The sequence below is a fragment of the Neomonachus schauinslandi genome, chromosome 14 (genome assembly GCF_002201575.2).
Source record: "Neomonachus schauinslandi chromosome 14, ASM220157v2, whole genome shotgun sequence".
In the NCBI taxonomy this organism is placed as follows: Eukaryota; Metazoa; Chordata; class Mammalia; order Carnivora; family Phocidae; genus Neomonachus; species Neomonachus schauinslandi.
In genome coordinates this window covers 11,858,409-11,885,104 of record NC_058416.1, presented here as the reverse complement: position 1 = coordinate 11,885,104, position 26,696 = coordinate 11,858,409, and the positions used below count along the sequence as shown (strand labels likewise).

The 26,696-nt window shown below is 36.6% G+C and overlaps 1 protein-coding gene across 1 annotated transcript in view; it reads right to left on the bottom strand.

Moving 5' to 3' along the window:
• Positions 1-26,696, bottom strand: part of LOC110577016 (homeobox protein MSX-2-like) — a 64,314-nt gene that overhangs the window by 32,264 nt on the left and 5,354 nt on the right. The window contains 2 exon segments of the mRNA XM_021686245.1: positions 10,580-10,713; positions 23,436-23,599. Of these exon segments, the coding sequence (XP_021541920.1) occupies positions 10,580-10,713; positions 23,436-23,599 (298 nt within the window).

The window sequence follows — 26,696 nt, the reverse complement described above, 5'->3', positions numbered from 1 at the left end:
TTGAACTCTGGGCTGCTTTGCTATAATGGGAAGTTAACAGAGAGCTGACATAGTAAAAAGAGCTATCACCACCGCTAGTCAGGGTGTGATCTAGGGCAGTTACAGAGCAAATCTAGAATGAATAGCTTACAGAGGAAGGAAGAAGGAAATCTGCTATTTAAGCTTCTCATACCTTCTAGATTATGGCCTTCAGGACAACAGAGAGACCTTCTAAAATTAGCATTTCTTTTTTGACATAACATAAATCAAGCGAAAGTAGTAGTAACCTTTGTTACCCTGTAGTTTACTGAAATATAAAGCACCTCAAAACCACACTGATTAGCAAATACCTTCTGTTTCCACAGATGCTAAGTACTTATTGATTTAGTTTTACCTGCTAGTGGTCATTAAGGCCGGGGAAAAAAAATGACCACAACACCATAAATCATTATCATGCTGAAGCATTGATTAAGTACCTGTGCGTACATGAAGGCATTTGGCCAAAGGAGACGAGGAGAAGCAAGTAAAAATATGACCAGTGGGAGGATGTGATGATGAAAGAGAGAATGTGATACAGCTGTGGGTTCAAGCCAAAATTACGGCTCAACAGGCTCGACAGGCTCTGTGTGGGCTCATCAAGTCTAACAGAAGAAGTGCAAGCACCCCCAGGTCTCAGTATGTGCTGCTGTCTGCTATGGGATTTATCCAAGCAGATTGTTAAGTTTGGTCTTACAGCAAAATGAGATCTGTCTTCAACAATCTGTGCCTCTCCATAGAAAATATTAGCAATAGATTTATAATGTATTTTTGGTCTTTTTTGGTTTAAGTTCCCTTGATTTTAATAAATTGGCTAGAAAGTTTAAAATTATGAACCAGAGGCAGTTATTTTGTGCTGTTTTGGCTCTTAATCCTTAAGAGGGCATGGAATTGTCTAGAATGTCTAGCTTCCTCCTAATTACAGGCAGGGAGAGGGTTCTGTGGAAACAACAAGAACTGATCAGTTAGAATGACCTAAGAAATTCATCTCTGTTTTTAAGGAAGTTAACATAACTTCAAAACCATGGACAATTGCAAAATGCCTTACCTGTGCTATCCCTTACATAATTTTCCCTTAACAACCTGAGACTAAAGGAGAACTACATGATTTCAAAGAAACTGCAGCTCTGCCCTCATCTTCAGAAGAGCCGGAGAACACTCACAAGGGCAAGTGCTTTTTCTTTCCACTCTGCCCACTCTGCACCCTCATTGGCAAGTGCAAGGCCACACACCTTTGAGCTGATTGAAGCATAACAAAACTAACTACCTGCTCCAAGAATCAGACTCTGGCTTTGGGCTATAGCTCAGAACAGAAGTGATCTTTGCTGAACAGAAAGAAAAACAGATGCAATCCTCAGTAACAATCAAGAGAGACAACACTGATGCAGGAGAAAAAAAAAATTATAAGGGCAAGCCGACATTCAAGCAACTGCACAGACACTGAACCCATAAACTAAATGAAGCATTAACAGGTTATACAATTTCAATTTGAGTTTGGGGATGAGTGAAACTTTTTGTAAGGAAGACTCAAGGAAAAATATAGACCAAACTGAACATGGAAATCAAACTTTCGAAAGCCTCTCTTTCACCCTCTTCGGAAATGGGTAAGATTTTGACCTTCAGTGATCGACAGCCGTATGTGCCATGGGAAGAATTTAGTAAGGATAAATGTTTTATGTTTAAAAAATGAATGTCCTGACTCATGATTAAAGCAAATGAGTGAGTAGAATCAAAATTTTCAGGCTTCTAAAACATATTACTGGTTCAAAAAAATATTGGCAATACTTTCTTAGCTTATACATTAATTTGTTCAAACATTGATTGATGCCCATTATATGCCAGGGGCTGTATTAGGCACTTGGTGCCTAAAGGTGATAAGCACCTGTCTCTATAATAAAGAAGCTATGGTTATAAATAAGTATTAAAATAAGGAAACATCAGCAGATAATGATGTAATGATGAGTGTTATCATTTTTTAATATCTACCAGAAGATTTCTTAAATTGCTAGATTTATGTACCATGCCCATAGCAAAATTAAAAAAAAATGATTTTTAAAATCTCCTATTTAAAATGGCATATCTATATATAGATATATATATCTTAAACTACATCACACATAGAAATAGCCTGACATTCCGGTGTTCCCCAATAATTCTTCAGATGGCAAGGATTCATTATATAATGGTCACAAGTGTTTTGTTTGTTTGTTTGTGCTAAAGATCGACTCTTTTGAGCATAGGCGAATGCCTGCGCTGGCCAGGGCCTATCATGTTGAGAGAGCAGAATACCACTCTTGGGCAGCAAGCAATGAGCAATCCTCTTCCTGTAGATAATTCTGTGGAACCAAAAGACTTTGTTTGGAGAAATCCAGACCAAGAAATGAAGTTGTTATCTTTCTCTTGACTGAGGACAGATACTAAGGTAGATTTTAAGAAAACAACTAAAGTCAAAGGTAAAGAGCTTGATTTTCAGGAGCAATTATATCATCCTAATTTAAGTATGTCAGTAAACTTAACTTACACAAATTGAACTATGAGAAGTACCCAGAGGTCTAGAGTAGACTAAGAATAACTGCAAGAGGAAATCATTTTTTTGCCATAAAAAATAAGCTTGCGCCAAATGAAATGAAAATGTTTCTAAGAACCCAGAAATTCGAACTAAGCAAGTCTTCTTTTGATTTTCTTTGTCTTTTCAAACTATACTATACGAGTTTCCATAGAGATTCCTTTTGTAAGCATCTGTTACCAACACAGAGTAGGATGTGTTCGGTTCAGTGTTCTCCCTGGGATGAGTGTGACATCAACTCTTGTTTTAGCTTCAAACCCATTTTAGCTTTAAAATGGAAAACTCTAGCATTCAGCAGAAACTGGGAGACAGAAGAGAGATTCTGAATCACTATGGAATATTTTACATATTTTTTTCATGCCAAGGAATTCTGCTCTGGGGTCTCATTTATGTTTTCATAACCTCAATTCCCAGACCACCCACCTCAGTCTGATTATTTAGCAACCGCTATACTGACAGACCTCTTAGTGGTCACGAATGACATTCAAACTGACCACTGGACACTTTTCAGTGTTATTTTATTTGAACTCTCATTATCATTTGACCCTGTTTACCTCTTCTCCCTTTTTGAAATTCTTCTTCCTTTACTTGGATAGCACTATATTCTTCTGGTTTTCCCTACTTCTATCAGAACTCTCTTTTTAAATGTGCCATCCCAAAGTATTCATTATGTCCTCTTCCCTCTAATTATGTGTACTCGTTGGGCAATGTTTGTAGCCTGACCAATTCATGTTTGTCCTTCAAGAGCCATGAAGTACATCTTGGAAGACTTCCCTCTTTTGATGCTCTAGCTTGATGCTGAACAACTCACAATTATTCCCCTCGAAGATCCCATATCATCATGCACAAATTTCTTAGAAAACCACAGGGAATTATAATTTTCCACTAGTTTATTTTTCATTATCTTGTTTTTCCACCAGATTTTAAGATTCCCGAGACAGGGGTCTCTGTCTCATTCATCATGATATCTCACCTCATTCCCAATTTTGTCAGAATTGCTGGATAAATGATGTAATGTTTGTTAAATGGACGAATCAATTAAAACCGAATAAGCTAACTTCAATTATTGCCAATTAAAGGGTGTGTGATTTTCCTCAAATATTATGGGAATCTGAGAACAGTTCGTATTTTCCTTAAGTTTTTGAGTAGAAAACAAGCATGATGACATATTTCATCAATATATTCTGCTCTGCAGCACATGATTAAACATATACATTTTCCTATGCATGTGATTATATGCAAATGTATAGAAAATGTTTCCAACTGTACTGCTCATTGCATCTTATCTGCAGATCCATGCTTCATGTTGACAAGGAATAACTCAGATGCAAATATTTTACAGTTTCTGCCCAAAACAATATGGATAAAGAGCTAAGAAATGTATTGAATAGATCTCAGTTATGTACACTATACTAAAGCAAGAGTCCAATTGTCTAAAGCATTTGAAGAAAAAAAAAAAACCAGCAAGCTAACACCAAACCAATTAAAACACAGGGCATGTGTTTCTCAAATTAAAATAGGGGCAGGCTTTAAACAAATGAGAGGTTCAGTTGGAAATATGTTTCATGGAATTACTGCATATCCTTTGAAAAGGAATCACATTTGGTCTCATCTGGGCCAGTAGAGAGAAGCATTGGCACAGGTAATAAATAGAAAGTCATACATCATGGCCAATTAAGCCAGCACGTAAGGTAGGTGGAGCTGTGGGATCCCAAGCCAAATGTAGGGTGCAACTAGGTAGCAAGATATCCAGAGGGTATGTAACCTTATGTCAAATAAATAAATAAATAAATAAATTTAAAAACAGCATAGAGCTTAATCAAAATGCCTGTGATCAACATGGACAAAATGGAGTGTTATTCCTAGGTGCAGTTCACAAATACTCATAGCTCATGAAAATGGTTGTTGTAACTTACACAGGTGACACTGGTTTAATGCAAGGGGGTCCAAGATATGAGCAGATGAAGGGAGGTTGATTTATTATTTATTTTGCAATCAATGGCAAAGGTAACATGATTCTGATTTTGGTTTCTTTTTTTTTATTGCATTTTTTTATTATTATGTTATGTTAATCACCATACATTACGTGATTAGTTTTTTTTTTTTTTTAAAGATTTTATTTATTTACTTGACAGAGAGAGATAGCGAGAGCAGGAACACAAGCAGGGGGAGTGCGAGAGGGAGAAGCAGGCTTCCCGCCGAGCAGGGAGCCCCATGCGGGACTCGATCCCAGGACCCTGGGATCATGACCTGAGCCGAAGGCAGACGCTCAACGACTGAGCCACCCAGGCGCCCCACGTGATTAGTTTTTGATGTCCAATTGTCTAAAGCATTTGTTCCTAAAGTAGTGTTCCATGATTCATTGTTTGTGCATAACACCCAGTGCTCCATGCAGAATGTGCCCTCCTCAATACCCATCACCAGGCTAACCCATCCCCCACCCCCCTCCCCTCTAGAACCCTCAGTTTGTTTCTCAGCGTCCATAGTCTCTCATGGTTCGTCTCCCCCTCCAATTTTCCCCCTTCATTCTTTTGTTTGCAATATATTTAGACCACTGGGTAAAATTCTCACATCGTTTTTTGTTTTTTGTTTTTTTTTCAAAAGGAAAATATTACTTGGGACTATCCCCCAAATCCAAACGTAATAAATCAGTCAAAAAGGGTCCTTAGTTGTGAATAGGTACATATAAACAGAAGGGTACATATGAAAAGAAAGTGGACACAAGGAGTGGCAAGAAAGCAAAAATAAATCATCCAGTGTATTTCAGTGTTTAGGAGTAAGAACAGTTCTGGAGACCGCCTAGTTGTAGGTATAAGGGGAAAAAAATAGTATGGAGTAGGCAATGCTTTAAAGTTCACGTGTGAGGACAGGACTCAAAGCATCCCCTCAGGAAGTACTTTTGATAACTCGTTGTGGCATCCTTGTTTACTAGAGTACTAACAGAACTGTCCCAAGGAGAAATCCAGCAAGCTGGGCAAAATCATAAATGAATCTAAGTGTGAACCACGTCACCCTGTTCATCATTGTCCCTCTAACACACACACAGACACATACACATACACACACACACCCTCATACACACATGCACAATGCTCAATAAATGTTTGTGGAATGAATGAATGAATGAGTTGAGTTAATGAAGTCATGTAAAAGACAGACTTAAGCTGAAAATATCTGCTTGCTATTCAATTCCAGAAAAATAACAGGGACTACCAAGAGTTTAAAAAAGGAAGTGAAGAATTTGAAAGTATCATAGGGAAAAATATAAAGATATTGGGAATTATTTTTCTCACCTCCAAAAAGAAATGTATAGTGCAGGCCCATATTTTGCCAAAGCTAATTGTTAAAAGATTAAGGAAGGGCACCTGGGTCGCTCAGTTGGTTAAGTGTCTGCCTTTGGCTCAGGTCATGATCCTAGAGTCCCAGGATCCAGTCCCACATTGGGCTTCCCGCTCAGTGGGGAGTCTGTTTCTCCCTCTGACCGCCCCTCTCCCTCCTCTCATGCGGTCTCTCTCTCTCTCACTCTCTCAAATAAATAAATAAAATCTTTTAAATAAATAAATAAAAATAAAAAATTAAGAAAAAGGCCACCTGGGTGGCTCAGTTGGTTGAGCATCTGCTCTCAGTGCAGGTCATGACCTCAGGGTCCTGGGATCAAGCCCCGTGTGGGGCTCCCTGCTCAGTGGGAAGTTTGCTTCTCCCTCTCCCTCTGCCCCCCTCCTCACTTATGCAATCTCTCTCTCAAATAAATAAAATCTTAAAAAAAAAAGATTAAGGATAAGTAAAGGAATTAAAAAAACACACATCATATTTCTACCCTTTTATATTTTACCACCTACTTATGACATAGGACGCAAACTTGAAAACTGTTATGTAACAACCATGTTCGGGGGTCATTAGGCTATTTTTTCAAAGCGGGGTTACATTTTCTTTAATGTGCAGTCTGTGATGATTATTGCCCTCACCTGTTCACATAAGGATTTAGCTCTTAAAAGTGATCTCCTGACTATTTCTGAAAGCCCTGTGAAGCTATTTCCTGTGTTCTGTGACTCTGATACCCTCCTTCCAAATCAGATCCCCTTCCTCTGATGCCTGTGGTCCTGAGAGGTGCCATTCCACTGAACACAGTTTATCTCTAACGAAACTACAGCTGTCGCAAAATGTTGACCTCTCCTTTGTACAAAACTTTGAAGTGTACTTTTCTGAATTCTACCCTGTACACAGTTAAAAATCATAGTCAGACTTAAGGAAATGATCAGAGATCAAAAAGAAAGTAAACTGCAGAAAGGCTCTACAATTGCTTTTAGATATGAGTGCTTGCAGAGCCCAGAGTTTCTGCCATTTGGAAATGTGTGGTTGACTTCCTGTAGGCCAAGGAGGTGAATGGGGGATGGCGACTTCTGACACTTGTTACACGGGAATTGAGCGTTAATTTATTGTGGAGTTTTTCTAGGGGTCGGGAAAGAGAAATTAATTTTGAGTAGGTACCATCAGATACTGTTAGGTTTTTAAAATATTATCTAATCCATATACATTCATATAAAAAGTTGTCTGTGAATGTTCATGGTGGCTTTTATTCAAAAACTAAAAAGTTGAAATAATCAATATGTTCTACTGATGGATGGATAAACTAACATGTAGCTTATCCATACAATGAAAGATTATACACCCATGTACAGGAACAAAGCACTGATGCATGTTACAATGTGGGTGGCCTTTGAATGCATTCTGCTAAACAAAGAAGCCGTACCCCAAAGACTGCATATTGTATAATCCCCTCCATTTGAATTCTCCAAGAATATAAAAATCCACAGATACCGAAAGCAGATTAGCAGTTGCCTAGAGATGCAGTGTGATGTGTTGGGAAGTGGGGGGATTCTTTTTTGGGGTGATGGAAATGTTCTGGAATTAGATAGTGGTGAGGATTGCACAATATTGTGAATGTACTAGAAGTCAGTAAATCATATACCTTAAAATGGTGAATCTTAGGTCATGTGAATTTTCTTTAAAATGGTGGGAAAATATGAACTAATCCAATATACAGTACAATGCTGTAAGGTAAGTATTTTGAAGATAACTTTTAACATGAGAAAACCTGATGTCAGATAAATTAAATAATTTGTTCTTGAACAGTACAAGGAAACAAAGTGCGGATTTCAAGCTTTTACTCCCTTTATACCACAATGCTCCACTAGATGAATCTTAAGCAGCTTCCTAGTAAATGGGTCAGTCAATAATATATAACAAAGGTAACCTTAAATATGTCCTTCCTGTATTTTCCATCAATATTTTCATAATCCATATTTATTTGAAATTGCCAAAGAGTTCCTCCAGTTGGCTTCCACTGTATTTTCTATTACTGTGTTTGAAGTCTCTCTAGGACAGGCATCTGATAGATCTCTCTTTAAATTCCCAAAGTGCCTACTCAAGTCACACTACACTACATATTTCTTGTATGAAATAATGCTACTTTTTATCGACATGCATTATTTTATGTTAAGGGTTTAATGATCCCCCTTAAGTAACTTTCTTTCATGGGGTTTATATGACTCATATTCTTTTTAAATATTTTGGTTTTATTTATAGTAATCGAGTATGTTATGAGATTTCAAACATTAGCATTTTAATTTTAAGAAGTTTTTATAAATAAAAGTAACTTGTGTTATCCAAACTTAGGCACATGTTTCTTATCCTTAATGTAGTAAATGCATTTGCAATCAAACACACAGGTATTTTGTTTTGTTTTTTGCTCGGAACCTCTCACTTCCAGATTCAGAATATTCACTTGACCTTGGAAATGTGTTCTTTCTCCTGTTTAGCTCTTTGTAGAATAGGATAACATTGAGTTCCCAGGAAGTGATGGTAATGTCAAAAATTACAGCCTCATAAAAGCTTTAATTCTCACCATAAAAATAATATATAAAGTAGAGAACTATGAGGGTGCCTCGCATATTGCAATGTCAGGTTTAGGAGCACTACTATAAAATTTATAATACCTATCTATTTGATAGTAGGTAAGAGTACAAGCAAGTGTTGCTTAAATATAGCTAGGTTATAAACAAGTGAATGCTTTGGGGAAAGAGAGTTTGGGACATGTTTTGTGGTATGAAAAAATGTCAAAGATCTGATGTTTAAAGACCCTGTTTCTTTAAGATGCCTCTCTAAAAATTAACATTTATCATTAAAACATAATGAGTCAAAATTATAAAATATGGCATGGTGTATGGATATATGGGGGAGTGCAGAGCTGTGATTAACTGAAGATGCAAAAACAAAGGATAGAGAAATGAATCTACCAAAACCACAGCTGGACTGGCATAAACAGAAATGGACTGAGCAACAAAACATCTGTAAATTCAGTGCACCACACACCAGATTAGGCAGAATTAGCTCTGCTTGGCCAATGATATGCCTCAAATCCCAGGTTGTTGAGGGGATCTGGGTCCACTAGGATCCCTTCCCTACCATTCTGATTCTAGCTGGAAGAAACTTTGTCTTCAAATTCTGTCTGTGCATTATTGGTACACAAGACCAGGTTTTGAAAGCGCATGATGGCAGATAGGCAGGTGGGACGGTTCCTGGTGCCTTTCTGTGGGCTCTTGTCCTCCACGTGGGCAGATTAACTGCTTCCTCATAGACCATTCAGCAACAGGTCTTTTTTTCCTAGCACTTTACCGACAAGTGTCTTTGGTGTTTTTTGTTTTATTTTGTTTTTTAAACCTTTTTGCTATTTCTAAATAATCTGTTTTGGACAGATTATTATAAAGTCTACTGTTTTGTTTCGGAGGGGCTGTCTGCTACTTGTGAGTTTTTCCTTTCATCCTGCATCATTTTGCTTTCTGCCATTAAATACTTCACTAGAAGAAATTTTCTTTTTTTCTGCATATCTTTTATTCTGTCTACTAATTTGAAACTATTTTTCCCCAACTTATGTTCCTATTCATGTATCTGTGCCCCAGCCCCCCCGTGCCACCCCATAGCAGCTCGTGTACCTCAGGGAATAGACCATAAACTCTGTAATAGTCCAGAGGTGGGTGTCAGTAGAAAAGCAAAAACAAAACAAAACAAGCAAACCAACTAACCCCAAACTAATTTTCCTTATTTGGGTTAAAAAAACCTATGACCCAGCCTGGTCAAAGAAACTTCTGGAAATTTTCTGAATATTTTGGGAAAAGTTTTTCTCCATTTTGCATTTCTCCAAATGCAAAAGCTTGTATTTCTGTCTGCTTCTGCTGGCCATCCCTCAACAAGCATAGTGACTAGACTAAGATGAAGTCAACCATGTGGATGCAGAGGAAAATAAATCTGGAAGCTCGATGACTTCATTAAGCCACTGAATCGATAAAACCTGATCTTCTCTTTAAAGCTGTGTATTCTCTTATGAAAATTAGTTAATTTTCATATTTTCAAAGCTGGTTTGAATCTGATTCTCTGTTACTTGCTCCAAGAGCATATGATCTGATATACATATGTTCATATTTATCTTATATCTTAATAAATTGTACATATTCAGTCATTAAATAGTGACATCATACTTATTGGATGATCAGAATTTTTATTTTATTTAATTTTTTTAAAGATTTTATTTATTTATTTGAGAGAGAGAGCACAAGCGGGGTGAGGGGCAGAGGGAGAAACAGATTCCCTGCTGAGCAGGGAGCCCCACACGGGGCTCCATCTGGGGACTCCGGGATCATGACCTGAGCTGAAGGCAGATGCTTAACAGACTGAGCCACCCAGGTGCCCCCAGAATTCTTATTTTAGAGCATCTGGTGGGCTCTTGTTCTCCACGGCCAGTCTCTGGGCTTTTTCTGAGCACATTTTGCCCTACTAACAACCATACTGAGGAACTAGATGCTTTGTTGCCATGTTATTTTCCTCCAGAGTGTGGTACCTTAGGGTTCACCATCTCCAGCCTTAACATGCTGCCACTGACTGAATATTTAAAGTCACAAACAGTTTTTCAGTGTATTCTATTGCTGGGGTGTATTCACATACTGAAGGCTCTTTCCTTCCAGGAGTTTGTAGTCTGTTGAAAGATGGCGCCATCACGTCTGCATGGCTTCACCTCATTGCCGGGTGACACACCACTTACTCGTCCCCAGAACACCACAGAGATGGAAAAGCGTGAACTGAAAGCAAAATGAAAAAGAAAATCTTACAGTAAAATAAGCCAAGTATATTAATTGTAAATTTCATCCTCTGCAAAGAAACAGATAAATGATGGCCTTCCCAGTCTATCAAAGTCACAGAGTTAGAGCCTCTTCTGGAGAGCTGAGGATTCATGTGAATGTCGTTTGCATCACAGAACCGAGCATTGGAGAAGCCCTTCTTCCCGCGCACCTGGGTGCAGGTTTAATATGCTGTTGAGTTCTTGTTTTGCACAGGAAGGCAGTCATGAAACACATGCCATCCTGAACACCTGCTCTCTAGCCATATGAATATTTTTGAACGCTGCAAAAATAGGCAGAGAGTAGGTGCAGATACAATTACTGCTACAGATTTGTAATTTTCGAAGGAAAATTGCAGCTTTCGTGACTGCTGTCTAAATTTAGACGAATGAGAGCAGAATCAGCAAAGTAAGTTTTTGATGTATATATGTATAAATGAAGAGTTTGCATCAGAATCTAGGTTTTCCAGTTTTCCAGTTTTCTCCCTTTAAAAAAAAAATCTTAATACGAACATTTTAGAAGATGGAGACTGAAGAGTAAGTTCTAAAATTATATACATCATGTTTTATTCCCTTGATGTGGTTTATTTAGCCATTTTATATCTGAGAAGTGAATGTAACACTGAGCCATGGAATACTGGAGTAATAACCCCTTCCTTTAAGTGGGATTATTTTTACACACTGTTGAGAAGCCGATGAAAGCTATAGAAACTCTCCTCAGAAAAATAAATAGGCACGCCAAAACTCCCACACAATTTTAGGTAATTATGGATTAGTTCTAGCTATTTAATATTTGATATACTAAACAGCCTTCCCTCCCTCAAAACATAAAGTAAATAGAAGGAAAGATGTACTTTGAAAAAAAAAATAGATCCAAAAGTAAATGTAATTGAAGAACTATCTTCTTAGCATCTTCTAGCAAATAAAACATTCTTAAAGAACAGAATTTTTTCTTTATACCTAATTAAGCACTTAAGTGTAGGATATTCAAGGTTTTTTTCAATTATGTGTATACACAGAAAAATTCAGCAAATATACACTTTTTCATAAACTTTACGGTATTTAAGATGTCATCTGTGCATATGTAAATATATTTGATTGCATTTAGGATCCAAATATAGTGGTTTAATGAAAAACATGTTTCCTCCTCGCCTTCCAGGAAGCCTTTCTGTTGACATTCCAGAACCAGCCAAGTGTCTCTACATCATGAGTATCTCAGGATCTTTCTTCTGCTCATTGTCTTTGACAGGAGACTCACATCTCACAGCTTCCTGCAGTCACAACAGGGGTGCAGCCTTTGGCCTGCACTGAAAGCAGGAAGGAAAATACGAAAGAGACCTGCTTCTGTGGAAAGCGGACTCCCTGGCCAGAACTGTGTCACTAGGACGAACCCAAAGCCAGGAAACATATTCTTGTAGGTAAGTGCATTACTGCTCCTCATGAGATGGCGATCCTGCTAGGAGACATGACAGTAAGGATTGATATGGAAGACAACGGGCAGTTTCTGTAATAACTGCTAATATTTTCATTCTTCTTCTTCAGTCACTTTTTAGGTACCTAGATATGAATTACTGCATATTCTGAAAGTAGAATCTTAACAAGTGGGCACATTTCCTAAATTGACAGTAACAAGAGAATAATTTAGGTATAAAAGTTATGAAGGATTTGTGAAGAAAATACACCTAATTCAAGTGAAAGTGGGTGAGTTAATTGGAGGATATTCATCCACATAGTTTTCAGTCACAAAGAATGAGGAGAGCAGTTTTCCCAGAGGTCATCATAACATGACCTGTCTTTATGGTGTGCTTACTATTTGCCAGACACTGGGACTGAATGTCTTATGCTTTATTTAGCCCTTGCGACAACTTTACCAGGTAAGTGCTACAATTATCCTCACATTAAGATTAAAAAACAAAACAAAACAAAACAAACAAAAAAACAGCTGTTCAGAGAAGTCAAGTAATTTTCTCAAGAACGCTCTGATATTATTATGTTTTGCTGAGAATTTAACACAGTTCTCTCCAATGCCAACCACCCACACTTCTTACCAAAATGTAGCACTAATTTATCTATAAGCAAAACTGTGGAAACATGGAACTGCTTTCGAGGGGTGGGGAATTTCAAACAGTCCCGTGTTGCTAGAAAATAAGTAGACTCATGAAATCTCAAGAGAAATGTTCAGAGAGGAAGAATAAGCGAGCTCACTTAATAATTTAATTCAGGAGAATCTACTAGAGGATTTATGCAGGGAGATGTCACATAGCAGTGCTTCTCAAACTTTAATGTATGTACAAGTCATTGGAGGAGATTATTAAAATTTAAACTCAAATTCGGGGGTGCTAGAGTGAGGCCTGTGACCTCATTTCTTTCTAGGAAGTCTTCCCCCCTCCCGCCCCCCTCCCCCCCGCCGCCCAGAGAAACTCGACTGCTGTTAATGCTGCTGACCTTGAGAAGGAAGGTCACTGATCTCTCTGGAAGTACTGCAGAGAGGATTTTGAGGGAAGCTCAAGACATATTTGTTGAAGAACAAGACAGCTTTGAGTTAGGGATACCAGTTTATAAGCTTGTGGGTGCCTCACCATGTTTGTGGGATGAGGATGAGACAGGATCATGTGCAGAGACTGCAGTGTGTGTAGATTCAAGCTGTGGAAAACAAAGATGAAAGAGGCTTTGACTCCATAGAAAAAATTGAGTCTAACAAGAAGTATATGAATTGCACTTTCTTTGCCAGCAATGATATGGAACGTAGTGGTGTCAAAGATTTGAAGAAATCAAATCGCGTCAATCCCCCATTCTCCTGTAGTCTCTTGCTCCTTTAGAAGGCAATAATGATTGTGTATGTCCATTCAAAACAAGCCCTTCTGATTTATAAGGAGCACTTTCCTCATATCAACCATAAAGTAACACATTTTTACCAATGCTATTCAGAGTAGACCATTGCAATCGTTGTAAAGAAAATATACACATGAAAGTTTCAGCTAGGAGATGATAAGTATCAGAGCTAATGTGCATGGGCTGAGCAAATTTCTGGTAGGACAAATATGAAGACATTTGTTGTAAATTAGCTTATTGAAGTGCATAATTGGGTAATGGCAGAATAAACGGGCACATCTAAAAACAAATCCAGTAGCATAATAATTTTTATTTTGTGTAGTATGATGCAGGTAAAATAAAGCAGAAAAACAAGAACAAGAAACTGTCTCCTGGCCACAGGGACTATGGTGCTCTTTGTGCTTATGCCAAATTTTTAGAGTTTAATGAAGAAAAAAGAATATAAATGTCTCAAGTAGTGTCTTTTGGCTTCAGTGTACTCATAACTTCTCTTAATTAAAACAGAACCCGGCTAAAAGCAAAATCTGCCTGTTCAACAACATTCATTCATCCGTTCATTCAGAAAATATTTATTGAGTGTCTGCTATTATCAGATACTGTAAAAGGTTGTGTGACTTCAGCAATCAAACAAGACTGAACAAGGCCCCAGCTTTCCTGATGCTTACACTTGAGTGTTGGGGGGGATGGGGAATAAACAGAATTGAAATAAATAGAAGGATAATTTCAGATAATAGTAATGAAATAAAGCAGGAACATTGAAGAAAAAAAAAAGATCTGAGGCAAGAATCTAACTTAAATTTGACAATAATAAAAGCTTTTGAAAAACTGCCAATTCAGGTGAGATCTTAATGATGAGAAAGCCACTGTTGAAAGATCTGGGGAAAAGTACATGTCATGCAGAAGAAATAATGCCTGGGCTCTGAGGTTTGGGTAAGGTTGGGATGATCAAGGAGGGGAAAGAAGGGTAGAGGCTGAGTAGTAGGAGAGGCCCCAGGACAGAGTTAAGATACAGGAGTTAAGTCACACGGTGTACTGGACATTAAGGCAAGGAGCTCACACTGGATTTTAATGTGACAGGAAGCACGTGACAGGTTCAAGTTTAGCAAGAAAAGTGATCTGAATTTCATTTTTAAAGAAATACTCTGGCTATTGAGTGGAGAATCGTTTGGAAGAGGATGATAAACAACAGAATAATAGAAGTCTTCAAACTGTTCAAGGTAAACTGAAGAGTTCTGACATGGTCAAGTTGATGCTGAAATGCCTATTAGATCTCGAGGGGCGATGTCAACTGGGCAGTTGTCGTTAAGGGAGGTCGTGTTTAGACAGCTATCTGAGAAACAAACGTAGATGGTTTTTAGAACCACTGAGGCCAAAGAGAGAACAAGAAGTCAGCAAAGGAGACTGAAAAGTATGGGAGGGAGTGGAGAAAATCCACCCCCCCCCCACCCCCCGCCAGAATGCAGCATCACAGAATGAAAGAATTCACTCTTTCAATGAGGTGCAAAGAGGGAACTGTGCAGATTTCTTCTGGAGCTCAGTTATGGGCGAGACAAATGAGTGGTCACCGACTTTCACCATCTGAAGCAGCTGGGAACTCACATTAAAAGAGTTTCACTAGAACCATAGGATGGAATTCCAAGGGAAGTGAGGTGCAAGGAGAAAGTGGACTGAATAAATTAAAACATATTTTTATAGGAAAGTTGCACTATAAAAGAAAAGAGAAAAATAAGGTAGTAGCTGGAGCAGGGTGCACAACTGAGGGTGAGGTTTATTCTCCAGATAGGGACACATAAATCATAAATAAAGTTAACCCTTAGATTATACTCAATGGAACAAAAAAAAATTCAGAGTCTTAGAGCTTCCACTTCTTCCATAAATATCATAATTTCCACCTATCAATAAATTTAGCAACATAAATCAGATCTCTGGGTAAGGAATTTCTTGACAGTAATTACCTACAGACAATATTTAATGTGACTCCTTTTTTTGGAGACACTACAAATATAACACACAATAGATACAAATTTTAACAAATTTGTAAATATCTATTTAAAATGTTGCCACATTTGATTTCTTTCCCAAATGCAGTTGAAATTGCATTTCAATTTCCTTTACTCTAGAAAAAATATTAATTTGTGAATTGTTAATATTTCAAAACTACATTTCTGAAACTATCACTTGCACAATCTCCCAACTCACAGAAACCTGGAAAGACAATTCTAGATAGGTCATAACTAAAATTTGGGGGATGAAAAGCTTTTTTATGTTTTAAAAATCTCTCAAAAGGAAATCCCAAATTCTTATAAGAACCTGTTTGAACACAGCCAAATGTTTATTAATATATGTTCTTTAGTTTCTCAGTGCCTCCATCATAATCACATAATACAATTATTTTAAAAGTGACATGGTATAACTGGGTTGTCTTCTTTAAGGTTGACTAGTTTATACATATCTAAAATAACTTATTTTCCATAACCCTGCTTGCTCAATCAAAGCGTCACCTAGACACGCAAGGTCTTAACTGTTAGAAATCACTTTTGATCAGTGATTTTATGTTGTTCAACACATACCTTAGGAAAATTATATGTTGGACAAATAGATAGAGCATCCTCAATGTAATGTTCTGGAGTCTGTCTAGTATCTTTGTTTATGCCAAGCACCTTTATCTACCAACTGAGCATAGTGCTCTCAGGGCTATTAATATTTGAACACAAACAACACTGAAGGAATGATGCTCTAATGAGAACATTTAAGCATTAGCCAGGAAACAAGGGAGTTACTGGGATAGGACAGCAAAGTTATCTCTGGTTTTGAAACATAGCTATTCGTCTATAAAAAGTGAGTTCTAGAAATAGTTTTCTTGATGGGAAAGAATAAATGACATTTTATGGAAGTATCATTTATTCTCCTGATGTCACTATGTGTACCAACTATGACCATACTGTTACACTGTAATTTATAAGAAGTTTGATGACACTTGATGCCTTGAATAGGCACCCCAAAACATGCCAATTACTGGAAAGAGTATAGGAGGATATGGTTCTTATGAGGTCTTTTGAAAAAATTTGTTTTTTTAAAGGTAATATTGGTATAGCAGATTGTTGATAGTCTTTCAACTACACAAGATTGGCAAAGAAAAAGCTCTTATTACTTTGAAGGTTAGTTTTCATGATTCAGTCTGCCAAAGGGTCAGTTAAAAATTTAAATACAGTACCCAGATTACTCATGTTTTGCCAGCAGCCTACTTGTTATTACACCCATATTTGAGATGTCTCACTAGCTTCCAATTATCCAATTTGAAAGAACTGCATTCTGCTTTCAATTTTTAATGCCTAACTCCTGTGGATTTCAGCATGAGATCTGTTGGTAGCAAAGTGTCAGAATATACTGACTTTAAGAGGGCACTTACAGTTTTATAAGGCAGTAAATGACATAAAGTTTCCGTATGTGGATATTTTACTGCATGTTAAATTATTAAAGGTATACCAGCTTGGCGTTCCATCTCAGAGCTCTATGGCAGTAAGAGAATGTTGTTTGTGGTTTTGCTTTTTTCCCTTGTGACACAATTTAAACTTCTAACCCTTGAGAAAAGTAATTTTAATGTTTCATCTTATGATTAAGAATGGATATTCTAAACCAGATTTTGAATGGCAGGTGAACTAAATGCTCTCCTTCAAGACAGCTTATGATCTCAGTTTACATTTTATATATCCAGTAGGTCTTTGCTGTTTTGGGGGATCTTAGAAAAGGGGCATTTTTATTGTATTCTGAAAGCTATTCCGGTGAAAACCAAAAAAGTAACTGTGAATACACAGCTGTAATTAAAGATCTGATTCTGTGTTTTTGGTTTTTTATTACATCTGGAACATTTAAAAAATATATGAACAAAGGCACATAATAAAATGTGTTATTTACATAAATTTTTCATACATTTTGAACATAATGTCTGTTTTGTAAATTTGTAATAGGTTTGTTTCTGGAATTATGATAAACTCATTAATTAACATATTATTAATTCAATAAATAGATATCTAGTGGATATCTTTTGTCAGGCAAAAATATTAGTAGTCATGGGTGATGCCAAACAATGTGAGCATCTCTTCTCAGGAAATGGAAGAAAAAAAACCTATAAACATATACACTATAAACATATAAAAACTATAATAAAGGTCATGAATTTGCTATATAAGAGAAATACAAATAAAATTTCAAAAGAAGTTCCTTCTTATTGATGTTGGGGAGGAAACATTTTTCTCTACTGTTTATGATTCTCCTGACTAGTCTAAGAATTCAATTGACATGGGACAGATTAACAGAAGAAAATCAAATTTAATTCTATATGCATAAAAAATGTGAGAGATTCTTCAGATAGGCAAAATGAGGTATATATGTCACTCTGGACTGAGGAGAAAGGGGTAGGGGTGTGGGGCTTCAAAGGGGAGGAAAATATTCCTAAGAAGAATGGAAGGAGTTTGATACAAATGTTTGCTGGGCCATCTAGAGACAATGGGACATAGAGAGCGCTATGATGAAACAGGCCTTGCTACACTTCTTGTCTACTACACTTAGTTCATTGTACTATAGTTATCTATGGTGATAGTTCCCTTTTTGGAGCAGGTTCTATTTAAAGTCTTTTAGGCGGTTAGGGTGAATGTCAAAGGTTCTTCCGAAGCTGTCTACCTCTCAAAAACAACTGGCCCCAAACAATCCACATGCCAAAGAGACACACTGTGGGGTGGCAAAACCTGTTCCTTCACTAAGGATATTTGAAGATAACATCACAAGAACAAAGGCATGAAATGGGAGAACATGGGATACTACTATAGAATAAAGGGTAATCCATATGTAGCATTTTACTCTGTGCGGGAAGGGAAGTATCAAGAGATAAGCCTGAAAGGGCAGAGTGGGAAGGGTTCTGAAGGACTGTTTTGTGACACTAATAATAGAAAAATACTCTGTAAGCAACAGGAATCCATTAACTGGTCTTGAGCAGTATGATTTTAGCAGTGTTTAGGAATATTAATCCCCATTATGGGTAAAATGAATTTAAAGAGGATTATAATAGAAAGGGGTAAAAATCTGATACAAATAGTTTCATATGGTTTAATTTGGACAGAATGATGGTGTGAAAAGAGTTGAATGAAGACTGGTAAAGACTTGAGACAGAACATGGTCAAAAACTCTGCAGAATTTGAAATCTAAATGCCAGAGTACAATAAGGAAGAAAAAATAATTTTCCCAAATCATTGAGCATGATGACAGAATCAACAGAATGGGAAATTCAACAGGAGCAAAAGCAGATATAGAAGAATAATAAAAAATGATTTTGCATGTTATTCTTAAGGCCTTGGTAGAAAACATGAACATCCAAATAGTGATGAATAACAGGCACTGTGAAAACCTGGCCTGAATTTTGGGAAAGATTTTGAGTGGGAATATATCAGTTTATATGAAGAAGGCAAAGGTTGCAGTCACACGAATGGATGAAACTAATACAAGTAAGTGTACAGAAACTTAAAAGTAAATGAATGTATGCAGGATATCCTCACTACCTTGCTAGAGCCCACCCTCGTGTGAAAAATAACCATGGCAGCCTCTTAAGGTGGCCTATAATCCACACCTCTGAGTATTCTTGCCCTTGTTTGAGCTCCTCATCTTGAGTATGGGGGGGACTTATATATAACTCAGCAGTATCATCCTCTTTTTTGGTGAAATATGCTTTTTTTTTTTTTTGTAGCTGTGGAAATAAATATAGCATTTGCTGTGGATTAATGTACCAATATCTACATGGAGAAATAAAATCGTTAGTAATTTGTCAGGAGATTTCATGGTTCTACCCACCTATTTCAACATATTTTTAAATCAAATTAGAAAAACAAAAGGAATACAGATAAACCTGCATTTAGACTTGGACATAACTGAGAGACTTTTCTCTCTCTTAACCTCAGCTTCTAGCATTCACCATTCCTGCAAATCTCAACTCCACATAACTTTTTCTTCTGCCCCACTTATAATGCTTAAATTCAGGCCCATATTTATTACATGAGGAATTTCAGTAGTTTCAAATTAACATCCTTGCCTCCAATCTTGTCCCTCACATTATGATCTCTTCACTATTCGCAAAACTATCTTACTAAAATGCTGATCAGAAACAACGCCCACGGGTCAAAGGTTTTATCTGGTTTTTGTCATTACCGATTTCCTAGCACTTACCACGATGCATTATACTCAGTAAATTGGGCTCAATGCATATGAATAACCTCTAAACCTTGGCCCTCATAGAGAAGGCTCTTTATGATCTGGTCAGTACCTCTCAGTATTCTATCTGATTTTATTTTAATTTTTTTGAAGATTTTATTTATTTATTTATTTGAGAGAGAAAGTGAGGAAGAGAGAAAGAGAGAGAGTGCACAAGCGGGGGGAGGAGCAGAGGGAGAGGGACAAGCAGACTCACCACTGAGCAGGGAGCCCAAAGACCAGGACCAACTGCGGGGCTTGATCCTGGGACCCTGGGATCATAACCTGAACCAAAGGCAGATGCTTAACGGACTGAGCCACCCAGGCACCCCTCTATCTGATTTTAATGTCACTCACTTTTTCCCTCCACCTATCATCAAGCCACAGAACACACAGAAGACATAGAAGTCTTTGTAATTTCACCCTCACATCATCAGGTTCACACTTCCTCAGTTTTGTGCAGAAAACTCTATGCTTGCTTCTATAGTGATTACCTAGAAACATAATACCAACCCGTCTTTTAACATCAGGGGTTAAGTTTTTTTTCTAAACCCTTAGTTGGCCCATCCTCAGAAAGTAAAATTGTGCATCAGCTTCTATTAGGCCATAGTCCACATTTCTTAAGATGTGCATTCATCTATGATAGTCCTAGCAAAATTTTACTGCATTTGTTTGTGTGCATACCTCTTTGCTTTTCATGCTAAAGCACCTTGGTTGCAGAAACCATGTTTTGTTAATTTGCACATCTGTAGAAAACTACAGATTTGGTCTGATTTTTATTTATAAACTAAGGGTAACAATACCTACTTCAGAGAATGTGGGTGTCGATAAAAATGAGAAAATTATTTTGAAATGGCCATTTAAACATGTTTATAAGTATTTGTAAAGAGGTTTGTAAGTATTTTATTTTGCAACAAAATGAAATCCCTAAGCAAACATGTGAGTATTATCATGATAAATTGAATGGTGTCTGAAGGAAGGCAGGATCTTGAAATGGAGTGTGCCTGGGAGGGATGACTTGGGCACAAGAGAGTCAAATCACGGACAGGGAGAGGAGTATGCGACAGTCAGAAGTACAGATGAGGGACCGTTCACACTGACTTGAGCGGGAACACACTTGTAGTGTTTATGGTGGCTCTCTCTGAATATCGAAATGATTCGGTAGAAGACATACTGAATGCAGTTGATGACAGTTTTGGATTACAGGATGGAAATTGTAGGAAGACCCATGTGAGCTCAAGATAAGGAAGTATTTTCTAAAAATTAGATTTATCCACAAAAGGAATCGGTTTCTTCATATGGAAGTAACATTTAAAAGCGCATGCTAAATGCACTCGTCTTTGTGATGCCAGAGTGTTATTCTATGAAACAGATTCTACTTGGCCAAATGAACTCTAAAATTCCTCTCAACTTTCATATTTTGTTATAGCATTTTCCTCTTTTTATCGCACTTTTCAGTATAATCTAAAAAAATAAACCAATTGTTTCTGTTTTCTTACTAATATACAGTAATTGGAGATAGATACTTACCATGTCTTCTCCTCACCTATCATTGTATATGTGACAACCAGCATGACTAATTTTACTAGAGAAAAAAAAAATTGAGGCCATCCCAGTTTTAGAACATCCAGCTTTGAAGTTCCTTTAAGCATGGGTTGATTTTTTTCTCCTCTTTCAGAAGCAATGCCCATCAAAAGGAACCTTTTTTTTTTTTTGAAGCTTTTAAATGAGTTTTGTAATTATTATTTTCATGAATGATTAATCTCTAGCATAAGAAAATTAAGAGGATGCAAATAAGCCTGTGGAACTGACTAAAACAAAATGTTGCTTGGTGAAGCAGCAGGTGTTGACTGTTTCACAGTATCCCTGATCCTGGTTGTGGGGTTGTGCCAGGTCTGTGATGACAACTGAAGCACATATTTTTCAAGCCCCATTGAGACATTTGATCAATGTTCAAGTGGCAGATGAGCCTCATTATTACAGTGTCCGGCAGGTGTAGGCATTCAGGAGGGGGCTGTCATTAAAGTATTTTGTATGTATCTGCTAATTATATTCCTCAGTTCCAAACAGCAGCCCTGACATCCTTGTCGCATTTGTCATCCATGCAGCAGGTAGCAGAGGTACAATGAAAAATAAAATACTGTCTTCACGGTCATGTGGAGTTGTGCTAATTCTGGGTAAGGGATGATAAGAAAATCTATCCTTTTCTTCCAAAATGCCATTAGAGAAAAGCAAGGTAAGTCAGACAGGAAGGTCCCATGAAAGCCGGGTGTGTGTGTGTGCTTATATATATATATATATATATGTATATATATGTGTATATATATATACATATATATGCTTTATTCATTGTTTAAATTAGTAATAACAGTTTTACTTGTATTATGTTATTAGTTTACAAAGCATGTACATATGCTATTTTATTTAATACTTAAAAAGGACAGTACATTTAATTCCATGAATTTGGAACTAAGATAGTTTAAATGATGTGTCCAGACACCGAGCCACAAAGGGTAGACCCAGAATTTCACTTGCGGCTTTTATTTCTAAATTTCCAGCCACTTTCTGCCTACCCACATTGCATCTTGTTCGGGCTTGTTACCCAAACTTTAAATTGAAATAACTGAATAGAAAACATTAAAGAAGAAATAGAGCAATATAAAGCTTTGTGAGATGTAACTGGATTTGCCCTGTGCACACCATCAATAGTCAATTTGTTTTATTCGTTCTGAAATGTGCTCTGCAGTCAGTTTTATGAACCACTCTATTGGCTTTTAGATAAAACAACAGAGTCAAATGTCCAAACAGCTATCAGCAACATAACTTCAAATTTTAGATCATTTCCCCTTCAACACTTTCTTCTGACCTGTCTCAGCTAGTTATATTACAGAATTAAAAAGAAATGAAAAAATGCACTTTGGAAAATTCTTAAACTATAAAACAGCTAGATTGTAATATTCCCTGAAATTCTGACTTCCAAGAAATTACTTACTTTGCAAAATAAGATTCTGATTGAAATAGTTACAAAAATCACTGTGTTTAAAAAAATAACTAGGATTTTAAACACCAACATTTCACATAATAAAAGAGTGATTTTGATATCTTCAAGTTTTAGATATTTTTGTAAACTTAGTTGTAGAAATTAAAAATATATATATTTTTACCCACCATATTAGAATCTAAATTAGACCACAATTCTATACCCATAACACCCACTTTAGTTACTTTCTCTGTGTTAAACTTGCTTAAGTTATAACTTTTTAAATTCAATTAAGGAATAAACTGACCGTATGATAATTATTGTCTTTTATATTTTTATTATTTTATTCTTTTAACCGTATTGTTAAAGGGCAATGGATTTGGGAAATTAGCCCATTATCCTCCAAAGAAAACAAATCTTGACTCTTTCACTCTTGTCCTTTTCCAGTCCTTCTTCCCAACGGTAACCAGAGTGATTTTCCTAAAGTGCAGATCTGTTCATTTAGTCACCAGCTCATAATCCTTCAGTAGCTACTTATTGAAGATGATATAAATTCCAATGTCTTAGCCCAACATATAAGGCTGTTTACTGTCTGACCTACTCCTGTTGTTTCAAATACAGCTCCTGCCATTTACCTTGATGTAGATTTGGACCTTCCTGGCTGGCTCAGTCTCAAGAGCATGTGATTCTTGATCTTCAGGTCCTTGAGTTCAAGCCGCACGTTAGGTGTAGAGATTACTAGATTACTACTCCTTAGTGGTTCATCCTCAATTCCCATACTCCTTTTTTCCCCATAGTGCTAGAATTATAGAATTATTAGGTGGAGCATGGTTGCCTTCAAAATACATTTCCCAACCTCCTTTGAGGTTAAGCATAGCTCTGTGGTTAGATTCTAGACAACGGTATGTCTGATGCCATGTGGCATCCTTTTGAAACTCTCCTGAAGTGACAGTTGGCACGCATCCTCCATCCCTCTACTTCGTCATTGTTTCCCTACTGCTTTCTAGAACGGAGTAACTGAGGGTAACACCAGGATGAGACACCAGACTGTTAATAGAGAGGTACCAAGGTCATCAGGAATTTGTGGTGCAGAACCCATAGCAGCCCTGAATCACCAACTTCCAAAATCAGTTTAATAGAGAGAAAAATGTCCTTCTATCTTGTTTAAATCGCTGTAATATTTAGGTCACTTGCTGTAGAACCTAATTCCAACCATATATCGTTTTTCAAGATCAAGCTCAATTTTAACACTATGAGAACTAATAATATTAGATTGAGCTACATACAATTGCAATTTCTGTAGGTCAAAAGCATCAAATATCTTCAATTTCATATGGTCCAATTTAATACTGCTAATAGCAGTATTTTTTACTGTATCTTGTATAATCTTATAACACTTATATCTTTCTCAATTATACCATATCATATTTAGTATTGTAATTATTTCTTTACATTCCTATCTCTGAAACAATCGTGAATGCTTTAAGAGAAAACACCAGACTTAGTCTCAAATTCTCAAACTATAGCATAATTTCTATTTCTTAGTAGACATAAGTACTTTTTTTTTTTAAAGATTTTATTTATTTATCTGAGAGAAAGAGAATGAGAGAGACAGAGAGCACATGAGAAGGGGGAGGGTCGGAGAAGCAGGCTCCCTGCCAAGCAGGGAGCCTGATGCGGGACTCGATCCAGGGACTCCAGGATCATGACCTGAGCCGAAGGCAGTCGCTTAACCAACTGAGCCACCCAGGCGCCCGACATAAGTACTTTTTAATGGAAGGAATGAATCAATTAAATATAGTATTTCTATGTTGCACTTATATAACTTTTTAAATTGTTAGCCTTTTGATATCAATTTCTATATATTTTCGCAGCTTCTTGAATTTCCAAATATGCCATTTACTGATTATTTTCTCACTCAAGAGTCTGTGATTTGGGAAAAGATGAGTGGTGTTTCGTTGTGGTTCATTGTGCTAAGTACTTAAAGACTTTCAAATAAAATCTAAGAGTCCATTCCTTCTCAACCAGTAGATCAAGGGTCTTTGTTTCCATAAACCTTAAGTTTTTGGCAAGTTAATTTATTTGTCAGTAAAGTCAGGAGTAAGGGAGATAAGTGATCCAGACTTTTCATACGAAAGAAACTAATCCATTACACATAATTGATACTGTCTAAGGCATCAGAGCTTAAATCTCTCCTGAAGCCACTGTTGAGAAAGGCTGTCTTCGACCATTGAGAAACAGCTAAATGTAATTGTTAAATTATAATTATTTTCATGGCTGTTGGTAAGGCTTTAATTTTTATATAAATTATGGTTTACTTCTCTTTGAAGAACAATATTCCATGTTCCACCTTTTACCTGCATCCAGCCAGACTATATGAGATCTAGAAAGGTATATCTACAGTTTTATAAGTGTTGAAACAATAATTTAGTAGCACCAACCTTAGCATATTTAGCTGCAGAGAAATACAAATATGAATTGCTGATGAACACATTGCCATCTTATGATGCCCACTGCATAATTCAACATTAAGCTGCAAGTGGCAATTGGCTTTTGGATGTCTCCTTTTCAAGTAGTATGTTACATTTTCAAGAAGATATATGTGAGCCTTTTCTGCTGACCCTTTCCACTGTACATCAGGTAACTGCCTTAGTTTATATAAAAATAGATACATGTATTGATTTGGACAACGTGCAGAAAGATCCTCTGAAGGGTTGTTTTTAATAACCGTCCTATCCATTCTGTGTAACTCCTTTGCTCTTTTGGCTGATTGGCAACATGTGGGAATACTCCAGTGTTAAACAGAACCTTTAGCTGATATGAAAGTCTTCCACTGAACCACCCATAATCAAATCCACCAGGACAGAGAGAGAGAGAGATCTTTTCCTACAAGTTAATTGTTGCTTTGTATGTTTCAAATTCCTGCAACAGTCATCATTCTTGTCCTCTCTTAACATTGTAGGTAGTGAATATTTCTTCATCCTCTCTCATCCAATACATAGCTCTAATCTGTTGGATAAAATGCACAAAATACACTTTTTAGAAGTTTCAAAAAAAAGACATTTTAAAACTTGGTAAAAATGTATTGCTTGTGCAAATTTGGCATAAGCTTAGGCCCTGAAAAAAATCAGAGGACACTGATCTAAATGACAATTAATATCTTAAATTCCTATTTTTCAACTCATTTCATTTGGTTCCACAGTAGCTCTTTCTGTGTATAAGATCTGAAGCGATTTTCTTCATAGGCTTTGGTTCTTTTAAGTGTGTCTCCAAAACTCACAACTAGTAATTCTTTCTTTCTCAACTGGTTCTTAAATTACAGTCTTTTGTTTGCTTGTTTGTTTGTTTTAACCAAACTGTAATTGTTTGGCACTGGTACAAGAACGAATCAGAAGAATTCGATTCGACTACAATGAAGGGATGCCTTTGCTGACCATGTGAGACCAGAATGCTGGGTGTTATTCACTGGTTGCTATGAAAAACAAACAAATAAAACAAGCAAACATACCAAACAAACAAAAAAACAAAAAACACTCCCCTAAATATTCCAGGTTAAAAAAAATCAACAACTTTTTTTGTGTGTTTTTTTTTTCCTGATTTTAGTTCATTGTGGTAAGAAAATATTATTTGTATTATTTCATTTTAAAAATAATGGTCTAAAAATGGTTTAAAAATAATGGTTCCTTTGTGGTCTAATTTATGGTAATTTTTATGAATATTTTTAATACTTAAAAAACATGTTCAGAAATTGCTACAAATCTATAATAAGCCTATTTTATTCATTATATAATTTAAATCCATATCCATTCTGTTTTTTAAATCTTGAGTGGAGAGTAGAGAATTGAAATATTCAGTTTTGGGGGTGTTTTATTTATTTCTCCTTTCATCAACTTTTT